The sequence below is a fragment of the Emydura macquarii genome, unplaced genomic scaffold, assembly GCF_026122565.2.
Source record: "Emydura macquarii macquarii isolate MOO-44397 ecotype Brisbane River unplaced genomic scaffold, CSIRO-AGI_Emac_v2 contig_3671, whole genome shotgun sequence".
Lineage (NCBI taxonomy): Eukaryota > Metazoa > Chordata > Testudines > Chelidae > Emydura > Emydura macquarii.
Window position 1 is genome coordinate 9,925,780 of NW_027133808.1, and position 26,697 is coordinate 9,952,476.

General features: G+C 38.0%; 1 protein-coding gene across 1 annotated transcript in view; it reads left to right on the forward strand.

Moving 5' to 3' along the window:
- ABCC4 (ATP binding cassette subfamily C member 4 (PEL blood group)) overlaps positions 1–26,697 on the forward strand; it is a 175,638-nt gene that overhangs the window by 82,468 nt on the left and 66,473 nt on the right. Inside the window, 1 exon segment of the mRNA XM_067536920.1 lies at positions 21,163–21,242. Within this exon segment, the coding sequence (XP_067393021.1) occupies positions 21,163–21,242 (80 nt within the window).

Sequence of the window (26,697 nt, forward strand, 5' to 3'; positions counted from 1 at the left end):
TAACTGGCTTCAAGATAGAGCTTGTTAAGTTTATGAAGGGGATGGTATAATGAGACTGCCTACGATGGCATGTAGCCAATCTATGACTGCTAGTTGCAAATATCTCGTCTGGCTGGTGAGGGGACACTAGATGGGGAGGGCTCTGAGTTATTACAAATAATTCTTTCCCAAGTGTCTGGCTGTAGGTCTTTCCCACATGCCCAGGGTCTAACTGATGGCTATATTTGGGATAAGGAAGGAATTTTTCCCTTTAATGGTGGATTCACTGTAAGCTGAAGTCTTTAAATCATGATTTGAGGACTTGAGTAACTCAGCCAGAGATTATGGGTCTATAACAGGAGTGGATGGGCAAGGTACTGTGGTCTGCAATGTGCAGAGGGTGAGATTAGATGATAATGATGGTTCCTTCTGGCCTTAAAGTCTATGATTCTGTGAGACAGTTAGACTGCTAGTGTGGTGTGACCATTATCACCAATATAGTCTGTTTCCTTCTACACCCTGTCTGTATCTATTCATCTGTTGTCTCGTCTTATACTTAGATTGTAAAGTAGATGGATAAATCCTTCTGGCAGGGACCATCTTTTTGTCTTATGTATTTGTTTAGTGCCTTGCAGAATGAGCTCCTGGTCAATGACTAGGGCTCCTAGGCACTGTGGTAAAATGAATAAAAATAAAAGTCTTTTTATCGCAGCCCCTTGGAGAAAATGTCTTTGGGGTAGGACATTCAAACATTATTTGAATCTGCCGTTTCAGTTGGACTATAAACACCAGAATATCTTAAATAGAGATGTCACATATTTGTTTTTACAATTCAGGGTTCGTGGTCCCATAATGAGAGCAAGCTAACACTACACTTCTTGGGGAATCAGAAAAATATCTCCACTTAGAAACAAAACAAAAGCCCCAGACTTCTCTCTCAGTCACTCCATGGTTAAAGAAGAGAAATGAGAAAATATTATACCAGAAACTAATCCTAACAGATGTATCCAGAATCCTGTGTAAGATAAACATGAGCTCTCAACAACATGTTGGGTACATGAAAAAGAGATTGGTAGATTTCTTAAAAGGCTCTTTGGTGTACAGAAGTCAATCATAAATCATACATCTTTGGCTCTAGTTTTAAAGGGAATAGAGGTTCTGTTGTAATAGACTTCAAATAAGAAAGAAGACACCAAAATGTGCCACTTCTTTAAGAAAGGAAACCTGACTGGTAGATTGCTTGTTCTGCAGACTCTGTTTGCATCTTCCAATGTGTCTTTCTGTTTCTGCTGTAATTCCAAACACAATTCTGGAAGGAAATAGAACAGAGCAAAGAAGCACTTATTTTAAATATTGAACTCTAGACAATCCTCAAAGACCATCCATCTAATTCTGTTTGCAACAGAATTTCTGTTGAGTCTTCCAAGTACTCCAGACTTAGTAAAATAAAGCCCCTTTCTTCACAATTGTCAAATTTCTTTGAATCTCAAATGGTGATAGAGCTTAATTGTCATCAAAATAAGTCTTGGTTTCTGTAAATTGTTTGATCTCCATTGCTTTAGGGTGACAATATATTTTCTTTTATAGAATTTAGATATTGTTTTCATGTGGTGTGTGGAGCAAAGTTTGGACCTACTAAAGAAATTATTTCAATTGTTTGATTTTTGTCAGGAAGGTTTACACAAAAAGCTTAGTCTCAGATCCTTTAAAGTTCAAGCATTTGCCACTAGGGGCAAAACATTTCTTTTCCTGTAGGCAGTCACCCTTTATTATAGATTATAGTGCTTCTCCTTTTTAGCAGATAATCTAATTTAAACCTCAGAGATGAGTCATACCTCCTCAATAGGATTCAAATCTAGTTTAAATTCTCTGATGTCAGTAACTTTCAGTTCTTCCTGTGTCTCTTTTCTAAACATAAAAATGATTTTTTGGTTGTCTGTCTCTGCTGAGGAGAATAGAGGAACTGAGTGTGTGTAGTAGCAACTAATTAACCTTATCTTCAACATATTTTTGTAGGGCTTAAAAACATCCACAGTCCGTTCCTAATGTTAATTTGGATTTCCACATTATAGGCCCTGTTCTGCAATCACTTTTAAAGCACCTAATTTAGGCCCTGATCCTGCAAGATGAGCCATGTGCGCAGACCCCTGTGCCCAGGTGAAGCCTCATTGAAGTCAGTGGGGCTCAGTATAGGTAAAGGGGTCCTTCTGCATGAGTTATGATGTGGTAGTGGAGCCATAGATTGTCAATATAAATTATGTAAATGAAGTTTAATTAATTGATCATGCAGTTTTCCAGAAAATAATTTGATTATGAAACGGTGAACAAAATCTAAATGATGCACACACATGCACAACTGGTAGACTAGGCCAAACCTTGTGACTTGTTTTGTATTCACCTCTTTCCAAAAGCATGAGTGGTTTGGCAGTTTTGAAGTTGACCAGAAATAACTTTAGATGACAGATCCTTCTTATTTGGAATATGGCATGTTTATGGGGTATCCAAGCAGTCCCTTCAAGATTTTAGTCAAGGACTAAGTAGACATTTAGAAAGCTAATGGGTATCTGGCAGGATGCAGTTGAATTACAATGGAAAAAGGTTATTATAAAATGTATACATTCTATGCTTTTCTCTTTTAAAGCTAATAGCACAGCTATTTTCTGAATATTAAAGATTAATATTAAATAGATACAGTATTAACTTGCTATTAAATATGTCTGAGGATATTAACAGACATAACAGATAATGAACATATTTATTTTTTATTTGTAGGGTATTCAATTTTATGTGACAGAACATCTTCAGAGTTTTTAAAAAACACAATAGTGATAGAAAAAAGAACAAACCTGTTTATTTTGGCCTTTTGGTTTCCACGCCCAAGGATGGCTATGTCTGCACTTTGAGCTGGAGGTATAAATCCGGTTCAAGGAGACATACCGGTACTAGCTTGCTAATTCTAAAAATAAAATGTAGCCACAGCAGCACGTGTGGTGGGAGGGGCTAGCTACTTCGAGTACACACCTGTATCATAGATGGAGTTTTTAACAATGTATTTATTAAATGATCCCTAAATAAGGAATCTGAGCATTCCTAAGAACCAAGAATAAGGAAGCCTTTGAAATCTTTCTTTTAAAATGAATGCTTTTCTCACATATTTTGTAGAGATCCTATAGAAGACTCTGAATCCCCCCTTCCAAACTTGAACTAGTAAGTCAGAACCGCTGCACTAAATCTTTTGAGGTAGATTTTCAAAGGCACAAAGAAAAGTTACATGCCCAACTCCCATTGTAAAAGTGCCTTTAAATTCTCAGCCTTATCTAACCAGGGAAGTGATAGATTTTGAATTCATATGGCTGCACATTTCCCTTAGAAATATGTTAACTCCCGTGGAAGTTGTGTGAGCACATCCTAGAGCAGAAGGTAGTCCACCAAGATTTTTCTGCAATAAAATTTGATAAACATACACTATTCCCCTCCAATTTTAATCATGCTTTTTCAGAGATTTAGTATAAATCCTATAGTTTTCGGACAAGAAAATCCCAGAGTGTACATTTATATTAGACTTTCTCTGTAAGATTAATTCTTTTCACATTATAACCAATGCACACTTACAGTAATTTATTTTTTTTACTGCTAATCTGTGGTATAACTTGCAATTTAGACACATTACAGTGTATGATGCACAGTTTTGTATGGAAAATATAGACACATGACAAATCCGGGTTTTCTCACAGTCTTCATGCTGCATCTCTGAATATCCAGTTCTTCTAATCCCTGAACTTTTCTTCCTGCTGTTTTGATATCTAATATTAGCTAGGCAGAGCAGCTTGGTGATGAATAAAGCATCTGAGCAAAAGTGGTTGGTAGAGAAACAAAGTGACACATAGGTAGGTGAAAAGTGAATGATTAAAAGACTGAAAGAGAAGTGCATCTTGAAGGATGGAAGAGAAAAATATTGCACGGAATTCCTTTATTAGTGAAAGTTTTTTGATACCACATCACCTTATGAATACCTTAATTTCCTCACCACTTGGCAGCTTTCTTTCCTAAATGCGATGTCATTTAGAGTAAATTCAAATGTTTTCTTTCTACATGATCATTAGGGTGTTTAGTGTCATCTGATTTGGAACTGTTTCTCCAAAAAAAAAAAAAAAAAAAAAAGGACTTGACTAAGGGATCTTTATTTGCACCCTAAGTGTGTATTTGTTTGCCACTGAAAAATCCTATAAATTATGGGAGAGACCTTCAGTTGGTTGTACTAAAATGGTATTGCTGATAGAATTACAGTGATTTATGTCAACTGAGGATCTGGCGTTCCACAAACATATTGTATATTTCCTTCATGTCTGTAATGGGTTAGTACTTTCCTTTACATTTTATGCTGCTGAATTTTTCTCGACACATAACTAAACTACAGTTCATAACTTGTCTTCAGATTAGAGTTTAAAGAAACATTAAAAAAAAATTTTTTTTTGACACTTGCAGCAGGACAAACCCCACAAATTGTGTGTGTGTGTGTGTGTATATACAAAACATCTAAGAGAGGGTTTGTCTATATGGGGAAGTTATTCCTTAATAAGGGAAAGTGTAAATTTAAAGACCAATAGCTATTCTGGTGTAGCTTCCTAGTGGACACTCTTATTCCAAAATAAGAGTGTGCGCCCGGGGAGCTGTTCTGCAGAAGCTATTCTGGTTAACTTCCCCATGTAGACAAGCCCTAGTTGAGACTATATACTCTTCCTTTTCATCTTCCAGAGTAGCTGTAAAGATCCACCTTTTCCTTTTGCAAATGCCTAGAGCCCTGAGTGCATACAAAATTTGTATCCACATCTGATCCGTGATCTGTAAACATGGTCTGCAGATATAAAGCGGATATCCATAGATTTGCAGGGCTCTACAAATGCCTTGGGTAATATGAGCTCTGTTTGCATGTTGCAGATTTAAAATACAAAAATATAATACAAATTAGGAAGATCCTGTTTATGAATTTTCCATAGCTTGTGCATCACTGAGGTTGCTTCACAGTGAATAATTACATTGCTTTTTGGTATGAGGATGCAAAATACCATGTGGCAGACATTCTATCAGTCTGTAATTTTATTTTCTCATTAGCCCACATCAGCAATATTAAATACAACCATGATTTGTTTCCTGGTAGTGAATGTGTTCAGGCTCACTGATAGGATTGTAGTATCCTTTTGTAGGACTTATTTTTTGTAAGGTATAAGTAGTGTAACTGCATTTATACTGGGGACGAGAGTTTTGTGGCCTTTTTAAGGACACAATTTACAAGGAGCACAGTGATCCTCATAGGATTATCCACATAGACAACACAATGAACTAGAGCTGTGTCTAATTTTCATATATATTTGAGATCAATGGAGTCATTTAGCTTAGAAAAGAAAATGAGAGGATTCTATTTCACTGGCAAAGGCTGCTTTAGACCACACATAAATTTATAGTGTGCAGTGAGCTGAACCAGAACCAGTTCCTTATTTTACAAAGAGTTCATAGATCTCCAGGCCTGCACTAATAATAATAATAATTAATATCAAAGCCCTAAATATTCAAATGTATCCTCACGATGGTCCTGATCTAAAGTTCATTGAAGCCAGTGGAAAGACCCCTTGATTTGAGTGGGCTTTGCATTATGCCCTCTGGAATAATGTCCAGCGGTTTTTGGTTTTGACCAAAAATAGTTTACATGGGAAACTTTTTAAGATAAAATACTAACCTTGATTTTAGGGATAATCTGTGAAAAGATTTGTCCCTTGATATTAACGGTAACCTGTTAATTTGGTTGTTAACAAAGAAATATATATTGTTTCCACTAAAATTGCTCTTTTTGAGCAAACTGGTCAAACTCGTTACTGATTGATTTAGGGAAAATGTATTGTTCCCATGATACTTTATCACCAACTTACGAATTTTTAGGCTTGGTCTACACTTATCCCTGTGATTCGGTGGCAGTCGACGGGAGTTACGCAAACTATGCAGAAAACTTGCATAACTCCCATCAACTGCTGTGCTTCTCTTCTGTGCTCCGTCTTCACTGCACTGCACCACTTGCGGGGGTGGATTAATAGCGTTGACTTCTGGATCCACTGAGCGGGTCTTCACTGACCGCTCAGTTGATCCAGATAAGTTGATCTGACGGCAGCGACTTTGCTGCTGTCAGTGTAGACAGAGCCTTAGTCAGCAAGGAATCAGAAGTATTATCAGGTATTTAATGAAACCAAAACCTTGCCTGTGTTACAGAAGTTAGTCCCATGCTGTTCTGCCCATCTCTTCTGGCATATGATTGCTAGTATGAATTTATGATCCACAGTAATATACCATTATATCGTTTGTCTGAAGCCATACACAGTAGAAATGAAGCAGCAGCAAGCAATGTGAACGTTGATGTCTAAATGTGACAATTTAAATGCCAACATTGTTAACTATTTCACTGCTATTCAAAATGACCTTGGCAAATTGGAGAATTGGTCTTAATTCAGCAAGACGAAATTCAACAAAGTAAGTGCAAAGTACTTCACTTAGGAAGGAAAAAATCAAATGCACAACTACATAATGGGGAATACCTCTCTAGGTGGTAGTGCTGCTGGAAAGGATCTGGGGGTTATAGTGAACCACAAACTGAGTGAGTCATCAACGTGACACAGCTGCAAATAAAGGCTAATGTGATTCCGGAATATATTAATACCCCGAGTGTTGTCAGTAAGACACGGGATAATTGTCCTGCTCTACTTGGCACTGGTGAGGCCCCAACTGAAGTACTGTGTACAATTCAGGGTCCAACAGTTGAGGAAGGCTGTGGACAACTTGGAAAGAGTCCAGAGGAAAGCAACAAAATCGATGGTTTAGAAAACCTGACCTATGAGGAAAAAGTTGAAAAAACTGGGTATGTTTAGAAAAGAAGATGGGCGGGCGGAGGGGCCATCTAATAATGGTCTTCCAATAAGTTCAGGGCTTTATAAAAAAGACGATGACCAATTGCTCTCCATGTCTGCTGAAGGTCAGACAAGAAGGAATGGGCTTAATCTGCAGCAAGAGAGATAGATGTAGGTTAGATATTAGGAAAACTTTCTAACTATAAGAGTAGTTAACCTCTGGAATAGGCTTCCAAGGTGGTCATGGAGCCCCCATCATTGGAAGCTTTTAAAAACAAGTTGTCAGGGATGGTCTAGATTTATTTGGTCCTGCTATGATGCAAGGGGCTGGACTTGATGACTTCTCAAGGTCCCTTCCACCCCTCCATTTCTATGAATCTGTGTTTATTATGGTAGGATCTAAGGACCAACTAGGAATGGGGCTTCATTCTTCTACGAGCTGTACACACAGACTAGCAGACAATCTGTGCCCAAAAGAATTTATGATCTAAATAGAGAAGACAGACGCAGGTTGGGAGAAGATCTGTAACCCACAAGCCGAGTGAACAGTGTATCAACAGCAAACAGTACGTTAGTTCCACAGTATTTTAGGGGTAGAGATTCAGAGGGAATAAACTAAATGAAAAGTGAAGTGAGAGGGGACATTGTAGGGAAGGGGAAGGGGGGGGACTGAAGGGACAGGATGGGGAGATGAGGGTAAGGGGCAAATGTGGAATGAAACCCAGGTGAAGAGACTGTGAAGGAGCAAGGAAGGGGGCGGGATGGAGCAAGCAATCATGCAGCACAGGGCAAAGAAAGTCCAGGAAGAACTGTAGAATGTTCTTTGAATGGCCAAAGGTCCCTGGTTTAGCTATTTTTGCAGTTGCTCATATCAACTGGAGTTTGATTCCTTTATGCAATTTTTCCCCAAAGCTACATGGTGGAGGGGAGATACTGGTGCCCGCAGATTGGAATGTCTCCCTTGCACAGCTCTAGCTCTTGGGGGGAGTGGGGAAAAACTCGAGAGATGTAGTCCTGGCTGAGCTCCATTTTAACCGCTCCCCCACAGTGCTGAGGCTGCTTCTCCTTGCAGTTTTTCTCCCTTCCATCACCACTTTGCTTCTCTCACAAGCTCGTCTCTGTGTTCTTCATGCCGTCTGTGTATGAAATGCTGTCCAGTGGATCCACTTTGTGGATAAACTCAGCTTTATTGTTCTGGAAGTCCATTCTCAAGAGCCATCTCTGCCATGATTCCTGTGGTTAAACTACCAGTGGATAATCGATAAATGTATGGCTTTTTGAAATTCATTAACCTCTCTTTCTTTTTTAAGTTAATTAATTTTTTTCCTTAAAAGCACATAGAGGGTCTTGTGTGCCTATTTACCATGACCCTCTTACCCCTTTTTCTATTAATTCCCCTTGTTGTCTGTTACAATCGTTTGTGTTTTTGTCTTAATCTAAATTGTGAGCCCTTCAGGGCAGAGACTGTCTCTTACTACATGTGTGTCCTACACCCAGCACATTCAATGGGGCTTTGAGTCTCACTGGGCCTGTGAGTGCTACCATAATGCAAATAATTAACAATAGTACCACCATGTGACAGTCCTAAATATTAGACTTTTGCTTCATTTGTTTCTATTTTGTAGGATAACCACCTCAGCAGATTTGCCTTATTGACTTGTTGTTTCAGTGTAAATCAAAGCTTTAAATATACTTTTTTAAAAGTCGATTTGTAATTGTGTAACTTATTTCCAGAGACATGAAAAAAGTTAGAACTTTTATAGGATCATGAGATTTTTTTGCCCTTAGAGTAACTTGCTTTTAATATACATGCATGTGTCAAATTTTACCTACATATTAATGTAAAAAAATTTCAGCTCTCAAAGAATGTAGGTGTACAATTAAATTATGCTTATACATGATAAGCAGTGATCGTTGTGGTGAATGCTGAAGAATGTTCAAAGGTTGTAAAGTTAGCTTTTCCTATGTTTAGTTTCATGTATCACTGCCCTTCTATTTATCACAAGAACAATTGGAATAAATCATAACATTGTTTTCTTAATATTAACTACTTTGTCTTACTGTAGTGACTGGTATTGTTTACATGTTTAAGAAATGCAAATTTCTTATAGATGTCCAGTAGAGGGGGTACATTTATAATAATACCTTTGTCAAGTATTATTACTTAAAATGATGTGGATTTTTCTCTCTTCATGTAATGTATCTAATCTTATATATCACTGTGGATTGCTTAAGGAGAAATTATTAACTTTGTTTGTTTAATTAGAAATATGGGGCATAAGATTTCCCATAGAGTCAAACAGCTTTTGCTGTTAGTGAAAGCTATAGATAAGGCTGTACAATTATTTTTATGATAACTTATTTTTTCAGAAGCTGATGACTCAAAAGAATTTTTTACCAAAAAAAATTCCTTTGCATAATCTCCGTCCATCAGTTTGGGTTATCATTGTGGAAGAAGGGAGGAAAATTGAAGAAAATTTTGTTCAGCCATATCTTAGTTTTAGTCAGGGAGGAAAAAAATACATTTTTCCTCATTCTAAAAGAGACCTCTGTTACATTTCCAAGATTGGGAACAAAGGAGGAAAGATTAGCTACAGATTGGGTCCAGCTGGATTGAGGCCAATCTCAACATCCTGCAAAATTTAAGATGCTGCTTGAATCTGATGGAGGAGTACGCACACTTAGGGTGTCATTGTGCCACTCCTAACCACAATGGGTGAAATCATGGCCCCTTTGAAGGCAATAGCAAAAGTCCCATTGATTTCAGTGGGGCCAAGATTTCTATTCTTTTCTATTTAGATTTTTATATCATGCTCATCATGGTAGTAACTGAGCGCCATCCAGTAGTGCATTCAGCGTTGTGGCTATACATATGCCATGTGTTGTTTGTTCTCTCATCTTCTCCCTAGAGGGAGAAGTGCATGGAGTGGGGTGTCTTATTTTGGGAGGGGTTGTTTGTTTTTGTAAAATATATTCATTGTTCTGTATTTAGATTAGACAAGGCAATGTCAAAGATATGTGCGTGAGTTGAAGGTGGTGAGGTTTGTGATAGTCCTTAGTTCTTTGGGGAGTTGTGGTCCAGGCCTGGAGAAGTTTCTGTCTCCCACACAGACATGCTTTACTCTTATTGTTGAGAGTTCCATCGTGCCAAAGGAGCGAAGTTGTTCCTGGATATTTAAGTGGTCTTTTATTGTGGGCCCAAGTCATGGAGCTCTTTGAAGATAAGGACCAAAATCTTGAACCAGTGTAAAGAACAGAGGACAGTTCTGATGTGCTCATGGTAGTCTGTGTTGTTGAAGAGATGCACTGCAGCCTGTTAACCTCTAACTGTTTGTTAGAGTTCCCTAAGTGTCGAAGGGTTCATACCCAGATATATACTGCATTGCTGTTGTCCATCTGAAAGGTGATGAAGGCATGAATAACTGAAGCCAGCTCTTCATCCACTAGGATGGGATGGAATTTCCTAGCCACCTGGAGATGGTAGAAAGTATTACTTATAGCCATTTGATGTGTTTTCATATAAGATGGGCAAAAGACATGGAATCAGATGGTGCCAACTTTTCCAAACTTTGGGTAGCAAAGTTGGATGCCACTAGTGTGGTATTTTCTTTGACAGTACAAACTGATGGAGAAGAAAGAGCACCTTAGGAATCATACGTGATGTATCATGGCTAAATTGTATGGTAGAATAAACCTTTTATGAATATCAGTTTTCTAGCTATCCTTGCTAGGCACTTTACTGGTTAAAAACAGAGGTCAATTTGGACAAGACTGTAATAGATATAAAGATTAGCAAAGAAAAAGTTGATGTAAAAATCTTCATAAAGGCATGGTCAAAAATAATTTAACAGATAGAAGATGAAGCTCTAGCAAATCAGATGAGGGCATGAAATGTCATAATTATTGGATTTTCTAATGCTCCTGAAGAATTGGTGGGCTACATGGAGTACTTTAATGCCAAAATGCTCTAAATTAAACATTAGGGAAAATCCAGTCCATATAGAATTCCATTGCAGGGTTCTAGGCAGAAAGAAAAAAGAAGCAGCACAGTCATAATTATCTTCTCCAATATGAGAGAGAGGATTTTATAAAAGCTGCTAAAAGTTCTGGAGATCTTGTACATTGTCACATGTTACAGGCAAGAGGAAGGCTGTTTAAATGAGCATTTCAAAAGGAAGGAGTTGTGCATTCCGTGATATTCTATGTCATCATCATCATACCAATCATACCAATTTTTTTTTAAGATGTGCTAGCTTCTGGAAAACATCCTGCATTGTAAATTGTATCCCTGTGTGCTAGTGGGGATTATATTGTTTTGCAATAAATTACAATGCTTTTACTCCTCATGCAGTTAGATATATAAAAGTAGTGGTATACATGAAAAATAAATTAATACTGAAATGTTTTGGCACTGCATTTAAAGTGGTGGGATATTTTATTTCTTGCTTTTATATTCACCCTGTTTGCATTACATCCAGCACTTATTTTTCTCAAATGCAGGGAGATTTGATAATTGAAATACCCCTTCCCCCAACAAAGCTAGTGAAAAACACAAGTCAGGAATCTAGCGTGTAGTCAGTGGTTTTGGTTTTGGATTTTGTTTTTTGTTGATGTTAACAGTATAATAAGAGGGGAAAGATTTAAAGTTATTTCTGAAAAGGAAAGGAGAGAATAAATAAACTGTATCATGAGAAGAAATCTCATTATAAAACTGAAAAAAGATATCGTTTTGTATTTGGTGGATAAAGCTTTGATTTTTAGGTAGGGGCTATTCCAAATTGTTATAAATAATTCTGATCTCTATTTACTGGGTGTAGGAAAACAGTGATTTTGGAAAATATTGATACATGAAGTGAGAGGCAGTGAGTCCAATGATCAATAATTTGAAAATTGCTTGTGAACATGTCATGAAGGAAGGTTAAATCTTTTGTAAAAGAGATTATTTTGGACCTTATTTCATTGCAGCTACTAAATCTTATTCTGTATGGAGAATCCTAGTAAAACTGAAATTGTAGAGAAAGCTGTTAACGCTGTGTTACAGTGGAGTAAGTATTTTGACACTTCAGATTAAAGCAGTTTGAGAGCAAAAAAGTAGTACAGTAGTGGGACTCAAGATACTTTTAAATGTAGTTATTCTTAATGAGTAATTTCCACACAACTTTCTGTGTGGAAATCTTAATTTCAGGAGATCAAATGTTGGATGTTAATAACATGTTTTCCTGACCATAGCCATGTGACACAGGCATGTGGAAAGACCTTTAGATGACCCACTTAAATCCCACTTATGACCTCAAAATAGAGCTTAAGTGAGACTTGAGTGGTGCATAGGCCTTGTGCTGGTCTTTAGCATGGGGTGAATTTAATTAAAAGTTCATGAAAATATAATAGATGATACTAGTTGGAATAAGAAGCTCAAGAACAACAGCAGTAAAGTTTGGGAGCAATAAATCATACCAGATAGTGTATTCATCTTAAGAGTGATAACACTATCAAAATACAGCCCATATGCAGAACAACACTTGCATAAAAATTACCAGCCAATTTTTTAAAGTGTATCTCTTTTTAGCTATTTTCCTCTCATTTTCTTTTTTTTTTCCCCAAATCCTATACTTGAAAGTTAGATCAAATATAAACTGTATTCAGATTTTCTTGCAATTTCTTAACTCTTTTCCCTCTTTTCTTTTTGACAGTCTTGGTGTAACAAGTCTTTTTCAAGTAGTAAATTAATTTGGGTAGCAAGCACCCCATCTGAATTTGTTACATGCTGGCAGTTTAGATAAATGGATATTATGATCTCAGCACATTTCTGCCCAGTACCACTGTGCCCATTTGCAAGAACCTGAGAAAGTGATAATATACCTGTCAGTTTCAGGCGGCTGAGAAAAATATGGGGCAGAATTAATATGTATTTATAGGATGCCTGTAGGGAAGCCATCAATGCTGTGTGGCAGTTTACACGGGCATGTGGTGCTAACTACATATAAAAAAGATAAGAGGCCTATAGACATTTATTTGTGGGAACTGGAAGAAAAGCCAGAATGGCTCAGTAATTGTCATCTACATAAGAGAGAGATTTTCAGATTTTTCTTTAGAGAAATCTGTTAAACTTATGGGACCTTTCAGAGTCTGTCCCTTTTTAATTATTTTGTTGATTGAATGATTGCATTAGGTTGTATTTTACTGGGTTGATGCAGTATGTGCCTCCTGCCAGCATTGGATATGGACAAATCCACTTTTTTCTGCTTTGATAAACTGGAAGACTGCTTATAGTTGGAGTAAAATTTGTTTTGTTAAACTGTGTGTGTACACTCAGTGTGGGTGAAAAAAAATAAATGCTTGTTTGTCATAGTTTGACAGAAAAAGACACACACAGTGTTGATATCAACTTGTACCATTAGCAGAGCAGAATAGTAAGAAACATTTAATGTGGGTAAATTTGAGTGTGTTTCTACCACAGAATATACATCTTTGTGTGTGTGTAAAAATTCAGTTCTGCATAGTTATTTCCATTCATTCCCGTTCTGTGTATAGTGTTGTTGAACTGTATATAAATACACTTTTAAATGATTTGGGATGTTTAATGCATGTGATCTTTTGGGTTTTTGTTTTGTTTGTTTGTTGGGGTTTTTGTTTTGTATACAGTTAGTGATTTCCTCTCCTTATGCCCAATCTGGTGTAAATTAATCTGTTGTTTATATGAAGCTGTAATGCACTCTCTTATGGAAAAAGTCCTTAGAAGCATACCAGCATTGACTCCTCTCCTTTGCTTGCACCTGTCCCTGCTTCATACAGCTTCTGAGGCACAGTGTCAGCATAGCACTAACTTCACTGGGAATTTCCCCCCTAATTTTGCTGAGTAGAATAGATGTCTGCCAGTCACACACTTTCTACTGTGTAGCTGCCCCCATTAAAGTCCTGCCTAAAGCAGGTGGGAAATTGTCTTCCTTGAACAGTTTTCTGTATCAGAGAGAGACACTACCCCCATGTGAGCCTGTTGACCAGCTGTTGGGGCTCTAACTTTATATGTGGGAAACCCAGGTTTAAATCCCTGCTCTGTCTGATTCAGAGCAGGTACTTGAATCCCTGGCCTCCCACATCTCTGGTGCCCACTCCAACTGCTGAACCAAAGTCAGTCTCTATCTTTCCATTTTGTCAAAAAATTCCCAACCGGATCTAGCCCTGATGCAGCTAGGTACTTCAGCACATGCATAACTTTAAGCATACAGTAATCCCAGAAAAGTAAATGCTTGATCTTCAGTTATGTGTGTATGCTTAAGTAGCTTGTTGAGGCAGTTCCTAAATGAACAGAATCCCAACCACTGTTTTAGATGGCTTGCAGGGAGTGAGGGATGATGCTCTTTGGCTCTGTTACCCTTTCTTCAACCTGTTTGCGACCAGTAGAGCAAAGTTTTTGCTTCTTGCAGCCTCTCCATGCAGAGAAGTGGGTAGTAATGGTTCCTAATGTAGTTTGTAGAAAAGCAGATGTCCTTGAGCATTAAACCTGGTGTTCAGGCCCATTCCCATGTAATTGTTCAGGTTACAAAGGAAACCAACATTTTATTAATAAAGTGTGCATTGAATAAAAGTGTGGCATGTTTAAAATGTTCCATAATAAGGATTAGCTTAATCTCTACAGGGAAAGCATTCTAGGCAAAAAAACAAGCATCTCAAAAGCTCTGTCCCCAGCAGTCTTACTAAACCTTTTCTCTTTTGAAAGAAGTGAGTCAGCAGAGCAGTAACAAGAGTAGTTCTGAAATGTCTGATGACCCAAGTGAGCATAGGGCTTTTATAAATTATTTGCAAGACTTTAAAATCAATCCATCCATTTTATTCTGTTGTAAAGGAATGTTTTGATTAATACATTGGCCAGAAAGTAAAGTAGGATAGTAAAATTCATTAAACAAAGACTATTAATCTCTTGATGTTGGGAATTTGGATTGTGTAATACTAAATGCTAATAGTAGCACTTGAAGGTTAATGTGGAGGATACTAACTTGTTACTGGTAGAAGAAAATTCTTTCATTTTCTGGTGTTTATATCATAAATGTTGATTCAGTTTGGATTATATTCCTTTAATCATTTAGCATGAATAAACCTTTTAAATAGGCGTGGTAAATTGTCAAGTATTTTCATTCTTTGGATGAAAAGATTTGAACATCTACTCCAAAGTACCAACAAACACCTGCAGAAGCAAAGTGGATATAGAGCACCTGAACACATTCTGATTCATGAAATTAAAGCCGTTTACAAAGTTAGTAAGAAAAGAATATCGCACTCTGAGGTTTGATGTCTTATTCATGAAGAACAAAAGAGTTTCGATTCTTTCACTTCAAGTTTAGCCTGACCATTGTGTAGAAAGGGAGGTTTAATGAATCATTGTTTAACTTAGATAATACCAAGTATTTGACCGTTAAATAGTCTCAAATGTGTACATAGCACTTTGCTGACAGACCCTTATTTAACTGTGATTAATTGACATTGAATAGTTATTTAATTACTTCAGAAGAAATCTAAGAACAGTGTGTGTTTTGATTAAGTTATTTAATGTAATAACATACATGGAACTGTTGGAGTGAGCACGTTCCCTATTGCAGGTTGCTACTGATATTACACAAAGCATTCGGAAGTTCCATAAAACCAAAAATAGCAGGGTCTTTCAGCAGATTCAAGCACTATTGCGACACTGGCACATTCAAAGATTTCTGAATTGATTTATGGAAAGACTTTTTTATCAGTGTAGTCTATGCATCTCATTACTATATAGGGTCTATATTTTTAATATTTGTGCTTCTTTTAAAATGCTACGTGAAGATGTGATTCCTATTTGAATAATTGAAGGTTGCATACAGTACTTGAGTTTGAAAATTTTGCAAGCTGAAAATGTGGGTGAATTCTAAGGCAGGAATTTTGTGGGGACATACCTACTACATATTCAGTGTTCTGAAAATACCATAGTCCAGATGATCCATCGAACACTCCATCTTATTTAAGGGACTTGAGGAAGCATCAGGGAGCACATAGAGATGGTGATAGGACATGAGGGCTCCAGAGGGGTTAGAGAAAAAGTTTTCTTTGGGCCAGCTTTATAGGTTCTACCCTGCTTAGATATCAGGTGCAACAATCCTTTGAATCTGGGAAGCAGCTCTGGGCAAACTGAGTGTGTGAATGCTAGCAGAAGCTGTGAAATCATGTTTTTGGGAAAAGTTTGAAAATTCTTGCAAGAATGACTAATTTTGCTTTCACATCAAGAATCTCTTCTCTTGCACAGCTACTAGTGCATACCTAAGCAACTAAGCTGTGTGCTGTTACAAAGAAGAATTGAAATTGTGTTTCTTCATATCTTGTGAAACAGTCTTCAGTTTAAATTAGAAAAATGTGGGCTCAGGCTGCAGCCTGGGCTCTGGGACCCTGCGAGGTGGGAGGGTCCTAGAGCTGGGGCTGCAGCCTAAGCTCAAATGTATGCACCGCAGTTGAACAGCTCCTTAACCAGATCCCCACGAGCCCAAGTCACCTGGTACGGACCAGCCACGGGTGTCTAATTGCTATGCACACATACCAATACCGTGGATATACAGTCTCTACTTATGCAGTGTCACAATGGCAAATGCCTGAATGGGGCACTGAGGTTTGGAGGAAGGCTATTCTTTGTGACTGGTGGTGGGCTGTCATAGCCTGAGCTTATTACCATTCAGAGCACAGTTATCCCTTCTGTGTACAGGGTCCTCTGGGCTTGATTCTAATCTCATACAGTCAGTGGAGTAACACTGGTGTAAAATCAGTTTTTGCAAAAGAGGGATCGAGGCCCATTGCTTTGCTTGCTTTTCTTCTGAGCTAGAAATGGTTTGTTTTTGTCTGTGATGCTCCCAGATACAACCCTAATGGGCACTAGAATAACTAATTAGCAATAGGAGAAGGAAACATGAGCCTTCAGAAGAGGGTAAACACTGCCATGAGCTTAATGATCACAGGCATGCTTTACCAAAAGGAGTGTGCACAAATACTCTAAACAATTTTGTGCAATAACTACTGAAGGTTCCAAAATATTAAAACCTGCGATTGTAGATAGACCAGAATATTCTATTTAGGAATTGGTTGATCCAACTCCAGGATATTTAAATTACTTTACATAGGGTGAATTGAAAGAGGCTCCATTGCTTTCAAGTTCAGTCATGTTCATACACCAACTGTTTTTCTTACTCATATTTTAGTCCTTGTCATTCTACAGAATTACTGTATTTACATTTGAATGTGGATTAGGCAGATTAAAAGATTTTTGTTCACATTTTACTGATAATGTCAGATTACTTTCCCACTAGCTGCTCTGTCAAAAACATTCTTTGAAAACATAGAACAATTTTATAAGGCAATCACCAAAATTACATTGGCATTAATTAGCAACTTGATTACCCATGAGAATTAAGTAGGTGTATGTTTGTAATGTGGATATGAGGAGAAGATCGTCATGCCAGAAGAATCTTTGCTTTGGTTTACGCAGCTTGGTTTTAGCTTGGGTCTCTATGCATCAAAGAAGTTTAGCCAAAAGAGATGTTATTGTAAATGAGAATATTCTGGAATTTGTTCTTGGCAGTCATAATGAATTTCAGTATTATTTTACGCAATTTTTTTGTTGTGTATGTTTTATTTTGTTTTAAAGAGCTAGAACTGAACTTAAAACTTTCATCTTTGTCCATCTCTGTGTGGGGGCCGTAGTAGAGCTTTGAAACTTTTTGAGGTAGTGCAAAGGGGTAGTCACAAACCTCAGCAGTAACAAACCTCTTCAAAACTTTTGGAGCAACGCTCACTTGTTAATTGCAATAAAAACCTGTGAGAAAATGGACAGCAAAACTTTAGATGCTGTTGGGATTGAAACTTCAAAGGGATAAACTGCTTTTGTGATAGTTTGTGAGCCATTTCATTATTAATTTGTCTCAGCTCTCTACTTCTTAGTGCCCTGCCTACAAGAGTACAAAGTTAAACTGTTTTCATTACGGTTACTCTATCTGCTCCTGGAATCATGGGAGAAGGTGAAGGTATCCCAGATTTCATGACATTGTTCATACTGACCTGCACTGTACTAATGGTGTGGAAGTAGCCAGTCTGAAAGAACTTGCTCTGTTGCTGCCGTTCTGTTTATTATGGAATTGCCCTTGATGAATGACGAACATCCTTCTGCTGCAAACTGTCACTATTGCACAGAAGCCAGATTAAAGATGAATGGAAAAGGAAAATTTAAAACAGTGATAAACTCAGACTTCTGTGCTGTATGTGCCTGCTAAGCAGGCAACCCGGCCAGTCTGAAGAGAAGGAAGTGTTAAACTTTTTTAAATGATCATTTCCCTTGTGAAATCCTCTTGGTACGACTTGGTTCACTTGAAGATATTGCAGAATGTGATCTTAGAGCTTCCGAGGATCTCACTATAGCACATGCATTTCATGGGCTGAGTTACCCCGCCTGTGTCAAAACCCCCATTAGGAGACCAAGGGGAAAGAAACCTTCAAGAGGGATCCCTTGTTGGCATTTTCCCTGATCTGTCTGTTCCAACATGAAACGATTGGTCGGGCTCATTTCCAAGTCTGGAGGATACCCAGAAACTTCAGGATCCCTGCGCCATGTGCATGGAGGCCCTGTGTATCAGAGCTATCTTGGTGCCCCTAGTGTCCACTTCCTCTGCCTTTACAATGCTTCTGCATGAACAGGGACACCTCCTGATGGCACCTGCCTCAGTGACCATCTTTAAAACGTGATTCCCCGTGATTCAAGGGTACCGCAGAGCAGGTTACTATGCAAGGCTCTATTAACTCTCCTGAATACTCGTGACGAGGCTGAAAGTGGGAATGTGTGTTTCACTTCACTCCCAACCCAATGTGGAGTTTTCCAGTCTCTGTCCAGCCCACACCATGTCAATCCCGAACCAGTGAACAACATTCTGTGAGGCAGTAGGTAAGTGAGGGTAGTGCTGTAGAAGTAGCTGTCCTTTCCCACTGTGTGGTGAGATCTGCATGGGGACCTCAGGGGCACAATCTGGCCACACTCTATTTATGAGGTCACAGAATAAATCATTTTGAGATGTCTCCAGTAAACCTGACATGCCAAGAGGCTGTCTCAGAGGTCTGGTCTACATACAGAGTTAGGTCAACGTAAGGTAGCTTATGTCGTCCTAATTAAGTCAGTGTCTACACTACCACTTTTCTCCCGCTGATGTAAGTGCCCTACTACACCGACTTAATAACTCTCCACCTCCACGAGAGGCGTAGGGCTAATGTTGGTGTAGTTAGGGCGAGGCAGTGTCCCTGTAAACACTGTATCCCTTACAGTTGGCTGTTGACTGTCATTCTTGTCAATTTCACAGCTCCCTGCTGGAGATCTGAAATTGACAAGAAGGGCTGTAAGCCACCCTGTTGTGAACTGTGCACCTAACTCACAGTTTGGTCACCCCAGGGCAGGTAGGAGGCTCCAGCTAGAGCCTGACTGCCCCCGGGGTCCCTGTTCCCGAGCCAGGCTTCCACCCAGACTCTTGGCTCCCTGCTCCAAGCTGGGCTGCACCCCAACTCCCCACTCCCAGCTGGGCTGCTACCCCAGCTCCCTGCTCCAAGCCAGGCTGATGCTGGGCTCCTGGTGGGGAGCAGGGAGCCAAGAGCTGCAGGGGGTGGAGGGTTGGGCTCCCAACAGAGGAGCGGAGATCCGAGAGTCCAGTGGGGAGCCGGGGGGCAGCTGGGCTCCCAGTCGGGAGTTTTGTGCAGAGTTGAGAGCCCAAGCTCTCAGCCCCCCACACTGCCCCTCTTAGGTGAGTGGGGAGTGCTCCTTGTGAGGATGTGCGCCATCGACAGAAGGCAGGTAGTATGGACATGAAAAACAGCAATAATTACTGCAGTGGCTGTAAATCGAGCTCACATAGTTCAACTAAAGTTTGTAGTGTAGACATGCCCAGAGAGAGGAGAGACTGTTGAGAAGGCTGGTTAAAAAAGCGAATGATCTCCTCCCAGCTCATCCTGGCTAATGAGACAGAGGTTCATCACAAAAATCTTGGTTAAACTCTGTTTTCATTTTTGCTCTGCAGTTCACTTTATGCCAAACATTTAAGTTCAGCAGAATGCATTTTCAACTGAAAACCTGATCTTGCCCCTCTGCCAAAGGAGGGATTGGAAAGTACTGATTTTGTCACTTGTCTCAGAACAAAATACATTCCTGGATCCCCTCCCCTCATGATCCACAGTTCAAAAAGAAGGAAAAATCCAAATCTCATCTCAAAATAATCAATAGATACAAACAAACTTGTATGTGTCCACACGCATAAACCCCTTATGAAAGGTAAAATTCTCATCCTTAGGTTGAGTAGTACTTTACTCCATGAGTAGAGCCATCAGTTTGTGGAGTAAAGTACTAATCTTTCTAAGGGTAGCAGAACGGTGATGTTAATAATTAAAGATTTCTTGCTATGACTGAATTTTTTCCAATCAAGTAGAACTTAAGAAAATAGAGAGAATAAATGCTTCAGTGATAACAGATTAAAAATGTTATTAGTTTTAATAAAGATCAGCATTGTCAAGGTTTTGAATAAATATAAAAACATGCTGCATCAACCTAAAAACATGCCGCATCAGCCCAAACCTAAGTAAAATTTGATTTCAGTAACATCTGCAACTTGAATTTAAATATGCTAAGGTTTCTTTACTTTTTTGCAAAATCCAAGTTGGTTAAAAACCACAGAACTAGTAAAAAGGAATGTATTAAGCATTTCAGTAAATGCATACAACTCGGGTAAACGTCAGTGGAACTTGCAAGCCGGGAACAGAGTCAGGCCAGGTTATGGCCCATATTGACTGATTGCATATAAGTATTAAGACTCTAGCCCTGTAACTGCTTATGTACATGGATAATGTTAAGCATGTATGTAAGGGTTTGAAGGATTGGGGTCTTAGGTCCTATCTAAATTACTAGTTTCAGACTCTTAGGAAACATTTGAAATGGTGGTGACCGCACACTATAATTTTTAAACAAACATTTTCCATCTATAGTAAAGAAGCATTAATTCAAAAAGGATCTCTTTATTCTTTTTTAGCAAAATATATTGCACTAGGTGTAAAAAAAAATCTGCTTTTTGTGTTTTGTTTTCAGAAGGTCTCCATTTTGTTTATCTTTTAGATGTCAGCCATTTTCTTCTTGCTTTACTTAAATTGTCTAAAACTAAAGTATAATGGGTTTTTAAAAATATTATTCTGATTTTTTTGTGAATTTTTAAAAATTGTCTTAGAAAAAAACTGCTGCAATTTATTTTGAATCCTGTTTTTATAGGGAGAATCCTAAATCGTTTCTCCAAAGATATTGGCCATCTGGATGATTTGCTTCCACTGACAATTTTGGACTTCATACAGGTAACGTAGTTGCTACTGTTTCAGAATTTTACCTTGTACTATGAATTTCAAGTCCTATATGCTCAGTTGACATACAAAACCCAGTTATTGAGCTGTCAAAATTTTAGTCACGTGAATTTAATGCAAGTGCTTGTTTGTGAAAGAAAGGTGTGGTCAAAGTTTGATGTGCAAGTGAAAAGCTATCATGAGTAATAACTGGCAGGTAGGAGTGGCTATACAGCTTGCTGTCATGTCAAGATTTCAGTTTATAGCAGCTACATGCTTGGTAAATTGCTCCTGATTTGCCTTCAAGCAGTCTGGCAAGTCTAGTGCTGTGTTATGAAATATGTCCTCAGTAAAGAAACAATCAATTCACATGAGAAGATAGCACAGATTAACCTAATTATGTGTGTACTTCCACAAAGAAGCAAATGCTTACCGCACCATTTTGGATTAAAATAGGTGTGGCTATTTACAAAGAAAGGATTAGTAATAATAGGGTGAAAATAATAGTCTTAATAGGAACAAGAGAAAGAAGTTACTGCAAATAGAAAAATGTCTATAAGCACAAAGGATTTTAGTGACAATGAAAGGATTAAATTTATGGCATTACGCTGATTTTGATTGGCATCCCAATTAGACCTTTTCACGATTACTTTCATGAATGCAAAATGTTTACGAAAACAACTACTGTATACTAAAATATATTTAATGCCTGTAGACTTAGAATTCAGAATCTCAGAAATCAGAGATGGAAAAGATTGATTAGGCCATCTGTAGGTTCATCAGCCTACCTATTCAGAAATGTTTCCTACAGTAATATGACTTAGTGCTTTATGCAGTCTGTTTACGGATGACTTCATAGGGATTTCACTTCTATTTTGATTTTGAAATTAAACATACTTCAGGTCTGTAAAAGTTACTTTCATCACACTGTTAACACAACTCTTGAAATGTACTGAAAAACCAATTTAGGAAATTGTTGGCTAAAACTCATTTTACTCTGGTTTTCTTGCCTAGGCAAGGCCCTAAGGTTGGAAGGGCTTTTTGCCCTGGTTTTCAAAGCTCTTCGGTACCATAGACCCCTTAGGGATGGATGTGGGTGGGGTGGCTTTTTTTTTTTTTTAGCTGCTTGCTGGACCTCCATTAGAAATTGTAAACACTTTTTACCATTAGCTGGTGTTTTCCTAATTCTTAAGCTTTTGAATTTGCCCTGTTTCCAAAAGGATACAAGTGATCTGTCCTAGGCATAAAAGGTAAACAATCTTGTTAGAGTGTATTGGCCATATATTTCTATCAGTTATAGGGAATCAAAACTTTGTCTTTCTTTATACATATCATCTACCTTTTATTAGACAGGATGTCTTGCTTCCTTTCAACTGGTTAGGCAATGCGTTTGTGTCCTGCTGTCCTTCTGCATGCCCAGACTGTTCTGCATACTGTCCATTTGCTAGCCGCCTCTCCTGTGTATAGTGTACTTCTGCCATCCCCAGTGTCTACAGGACTGGTTGAGTCCAGGCAGCGGGCAGTAAAATTACATGGCTTTGCTGCTGCTTCAGGTACTCGATTGGCTCCCCCTGCAATCAGCATGAAACTCTTCTCCCCCACAAAGGGCTGCTGGTGGCTGCTGCCAAAGTTGCCACTGCTTCCAAGACCTCAGAGCAGAGGGTTTTGAGGAGGAGATTGGAAAGACTTTAGGGGACAAAAGGAAAGGGGAGGTGTTGAGAAATAGAAGAGGGGAAAGGGAAGAGAGGCAAACAGACAGTTGCAGGGGAAATGATGTTCCACGTAGTATTCCTCAATTTAGGGTTAACTTGTCCCATGTTGTCACTCGTTTGAGAGGGGGGGGAGGGTCTGCGTCCCATTGTGGTGTGTCTGGATGTTGAGAGGTACAGTATGTCTCTCCAGTTAGTGGAGGTAATTCATATTATTACATGCATCTTTCAAGTGCCTGCCACTGTGGTTAGTAGGAGCTCAGATATTACAGGCAAACGAGGGCAGAATCAGTGTATTCTATGCTTACCCAAACTAAACTGTTCTGGGATGAGAGAATAAAGTATTTCATTGTAAATGTGAATTTCTTATTCTTTTGTCTGTTATCAAGCCTCTTATTCATACTGTGAAAACTGCAGTTTGCAAAAGTTTCCTGTCTGAAATCTCTTGTGCTTAGCTACTTAGTTCATCTCTTGTAAACAGGACACTTAAATAGTTGGAAGATAGGCGTTCTAGAATTTGCACTGTAGATGAAAACATACACATTTTGGAAAAGCAATCCAGTGGGGGGAAAAAAGGATTAAAAAAAATACACTAGTTGTATTTGTCCAGAATCTTTACTGAAATTATTTAAATGATTTTTGTTGTACATAGATTTCAGTGCTTCCCTGTTCTGTTGGGCATAAGAAAACAAGCCCTGATTAGTTAAATCTTACTATAGGTTTGTTGTATTTAGCTATTAAACGTCTGAGCATGAGAGGAAAAACATTCCCTCTCTTTGTTAAAATTTACCACCTTTGAACATCAGCAGTGCCTATTAGTTAATACATCTTGAATTAAACAGCAAAGTTATAATACGTTATTTATCGCTAAGGAAGCAGAGATTTCTATAGAGGATAACTGTTATCAGTTATGATAAAGATCTTTTGTCACTTGTTTTGTTTGCAGGTGTCTTTTATAAGACTTCCTATAATCCCTTCAGGAAGAAATATTTTCTTCTTTTAAAGAACAGTATTAGCTAAATATAAAAGCTCTGATCCCTACTATTGTTGTTGATTCTTTGAGGGACATTTCCCAACATTCATTGTTTAAATGGTTGTCAGGAGGAATCAAGTGAAATTTAATAAACAGTGCAGTAACTGGTTCATCTTACTTTGTGTGTAGAAGCTTTTCTTGTGAGGATTTGCATTGAAGAAGTGGTCCTTTTTATGAGTTATCGTTAGGGTAGTATTGAAGCTTTCCAATCTGTTACTATATTACCAAGTATATATTTAATTTCTGCACAAATAAACCTGGACAAATGAATCTGCACAAATAAAATTGGCTGGGCTCAGATACTACAGTGATGAATGCTGTAGAACTACCAATAAATAAATAATAACATTTTGCTAGTTTCAAGAATTTCATAGTTAAAAGGAATATAGATTTTAAGAGAATAGTAAATCCCAATATTACCAAAGACCTTAATAAGATTTAAACACTCCACTACAGTTCTAATGAACATGATTAGTCTGGACAGCTATACTGGATGAGAAATAATTCCTCAAACCAGAATAATTACATTTATTTTATCTTTCATAGGATAAACCAGAAAGAAACAGTTTGTTTATTTTAAAAAGAGAATAGAAATGTTCTGGACACTTACTAAAGAGTTGTTAGAGCTGAAAATGAAATGGGGGGTGAGGAATGCAGCAAGTACAAAAATGCTTAAATAAAGTCTTATTGTATTTGGGCTACACAGCTGCCCATGATTTTCAGAACTGTGGATCTGAAATCTCACCCAAAGTCAGCTCCTCATACTCCAGTACGTGAGGATTAAAGAGCAGAAGAGTGTATAAGTTCTGCTTCCCTTATTTTGTGAAAGGATCTGCTTAACTTCAACATGCAGGTATTCAAAAGAAGATTTTGGCCTTGCAGAATGAGGAAATAATTTTTTGCATGCTATTTTGTAAATCATACATTAACCACATACAGGAAAGGTCATGTTAGCTTGATAACTGTCTGTTGGAATAATTGATTCCATAATTTTATAAATAAAAATTAAAATGCTTTGTCAGAGCACATATTTAAGGCTACATGCTGCTACTTTGGTATCAAATGGAGCTGTATGTGCAGACAGAGGGTAGGTTATTATACTTAACTGAATTTCTTTGAATTGTATATTTAGAGCCTGATTCAAAGCTCATTAAACTAAATGGGAATCTTAATTGACTTCAACAGGTTCTGGATCAGGCCACTAAAGTTCAAGACTCCAATCCTGAAAATAGGTGCACTGGTGTGGACTCTTATGCTTCTGATAGACTGTGTGGGCATAAGTTTCCATGCCAGCTCATCTCTTTGACAATGTATGCCATATCGATTATATGCATAACTGATCATTCACATTTACTGCTAGGTTTGTTATATTCCTAGCTGATTTTTGGAAATGTAGTGACTTAAACTAGTACATGAGTGGAAATAACTTGAAAAACAAAATGAAAATAACAGTGCTTAGTGGATGTAAACCCATATACTTTGTTAGTCAGTTACCTTATAACTTATCCTGTTCTTCATTCCTCTTCCTTTCCTGCTGTTGGTTACATTCATTTGCTACATCTTGTTTTCAATTAGATTATAAGCTCTTCAAAACAGGGACCATGGATAAATGTTCAAAAGTGCACTGATGACTTAGGTGATTGATTCGCGTTGACTTTCAATTGGATTTGGACACTTAAAATTACTTAGGGTACATCTACACTGCAAATACAGTAAAGGGTTAGTTCTTAACTCAGGTTAGCTAACAAGTTAAAATAGTACTTACAGACATGACAACTCTACTATTATCTGAAGCTCAAGGTAAAGCCTGTAGGGGAGGCTGGGGTTGCACTTGAGTGATAACCTGATTAAAAGATGAGTTCCATGTCTTCACTGCTATTGAATTCGAAATTACCTAACACACCTTTTTTGCACTGAAAGACATACCTTTTGATGCGTCTGAATATTTTACTCCACCCCTACTTACATGTTTGTACTGTATCTGGCACAATGGGACATTCATCTTGACTGGGGTCTAAAGGTGCTACCAGACTATAAATAATAGTCACAAATATCCTTGCTATAGTGGATAATAAAACTGTTCAGATTTAAATAAATAAATAAATGGGCATAAGGATGCTAAACCTCTGTTAAAAGTGAATGGGATTTGGGCACTCGCTTCCTTTAGGTTCTTTTGAAAATCCCTGCTAAACTTACTTAATGTCTTAGCCAACCATATTTCCTGACTCTGCCTCTAGCACTGCAGGGGGCACAAGGTTCCCCCATGTGGAGTTCATTGACGAACTGGGCCTTATTATTTAAATACACTGTAGTTAAAATACACTTCTGTATCCAACTTAATATAATAAACTCGTATACTGGATTTTATAATTGGAGAAAGAATCCAGTGGTAGAATACTATAGTACTCATAGTTTAATAGGAAACTTAAGGTATAAAACCTCCATTATATTAAATAATATTGTATACACAGTAGCCATGTGTTCAAAAGTGGCCAGTGATTTATGATGTCTTGATTTCTGCATGCCCAACCTGAGACAGTTTAGGGGCTTATTTACAGAGATGCTGAGAACCCACATCTCGTTAAGTTCAAATGGACTGTTGGTGCTTAGCATCCTTGAAAATCAGCCTTTCAAGTGTGTCAAGTTCGGCACTCAAAATTAGTAGCCACTTGAAAATGTTGGCCTATATGCTCATCTTTATAAAGTTCAGTGGATTCTTCCATTTCCA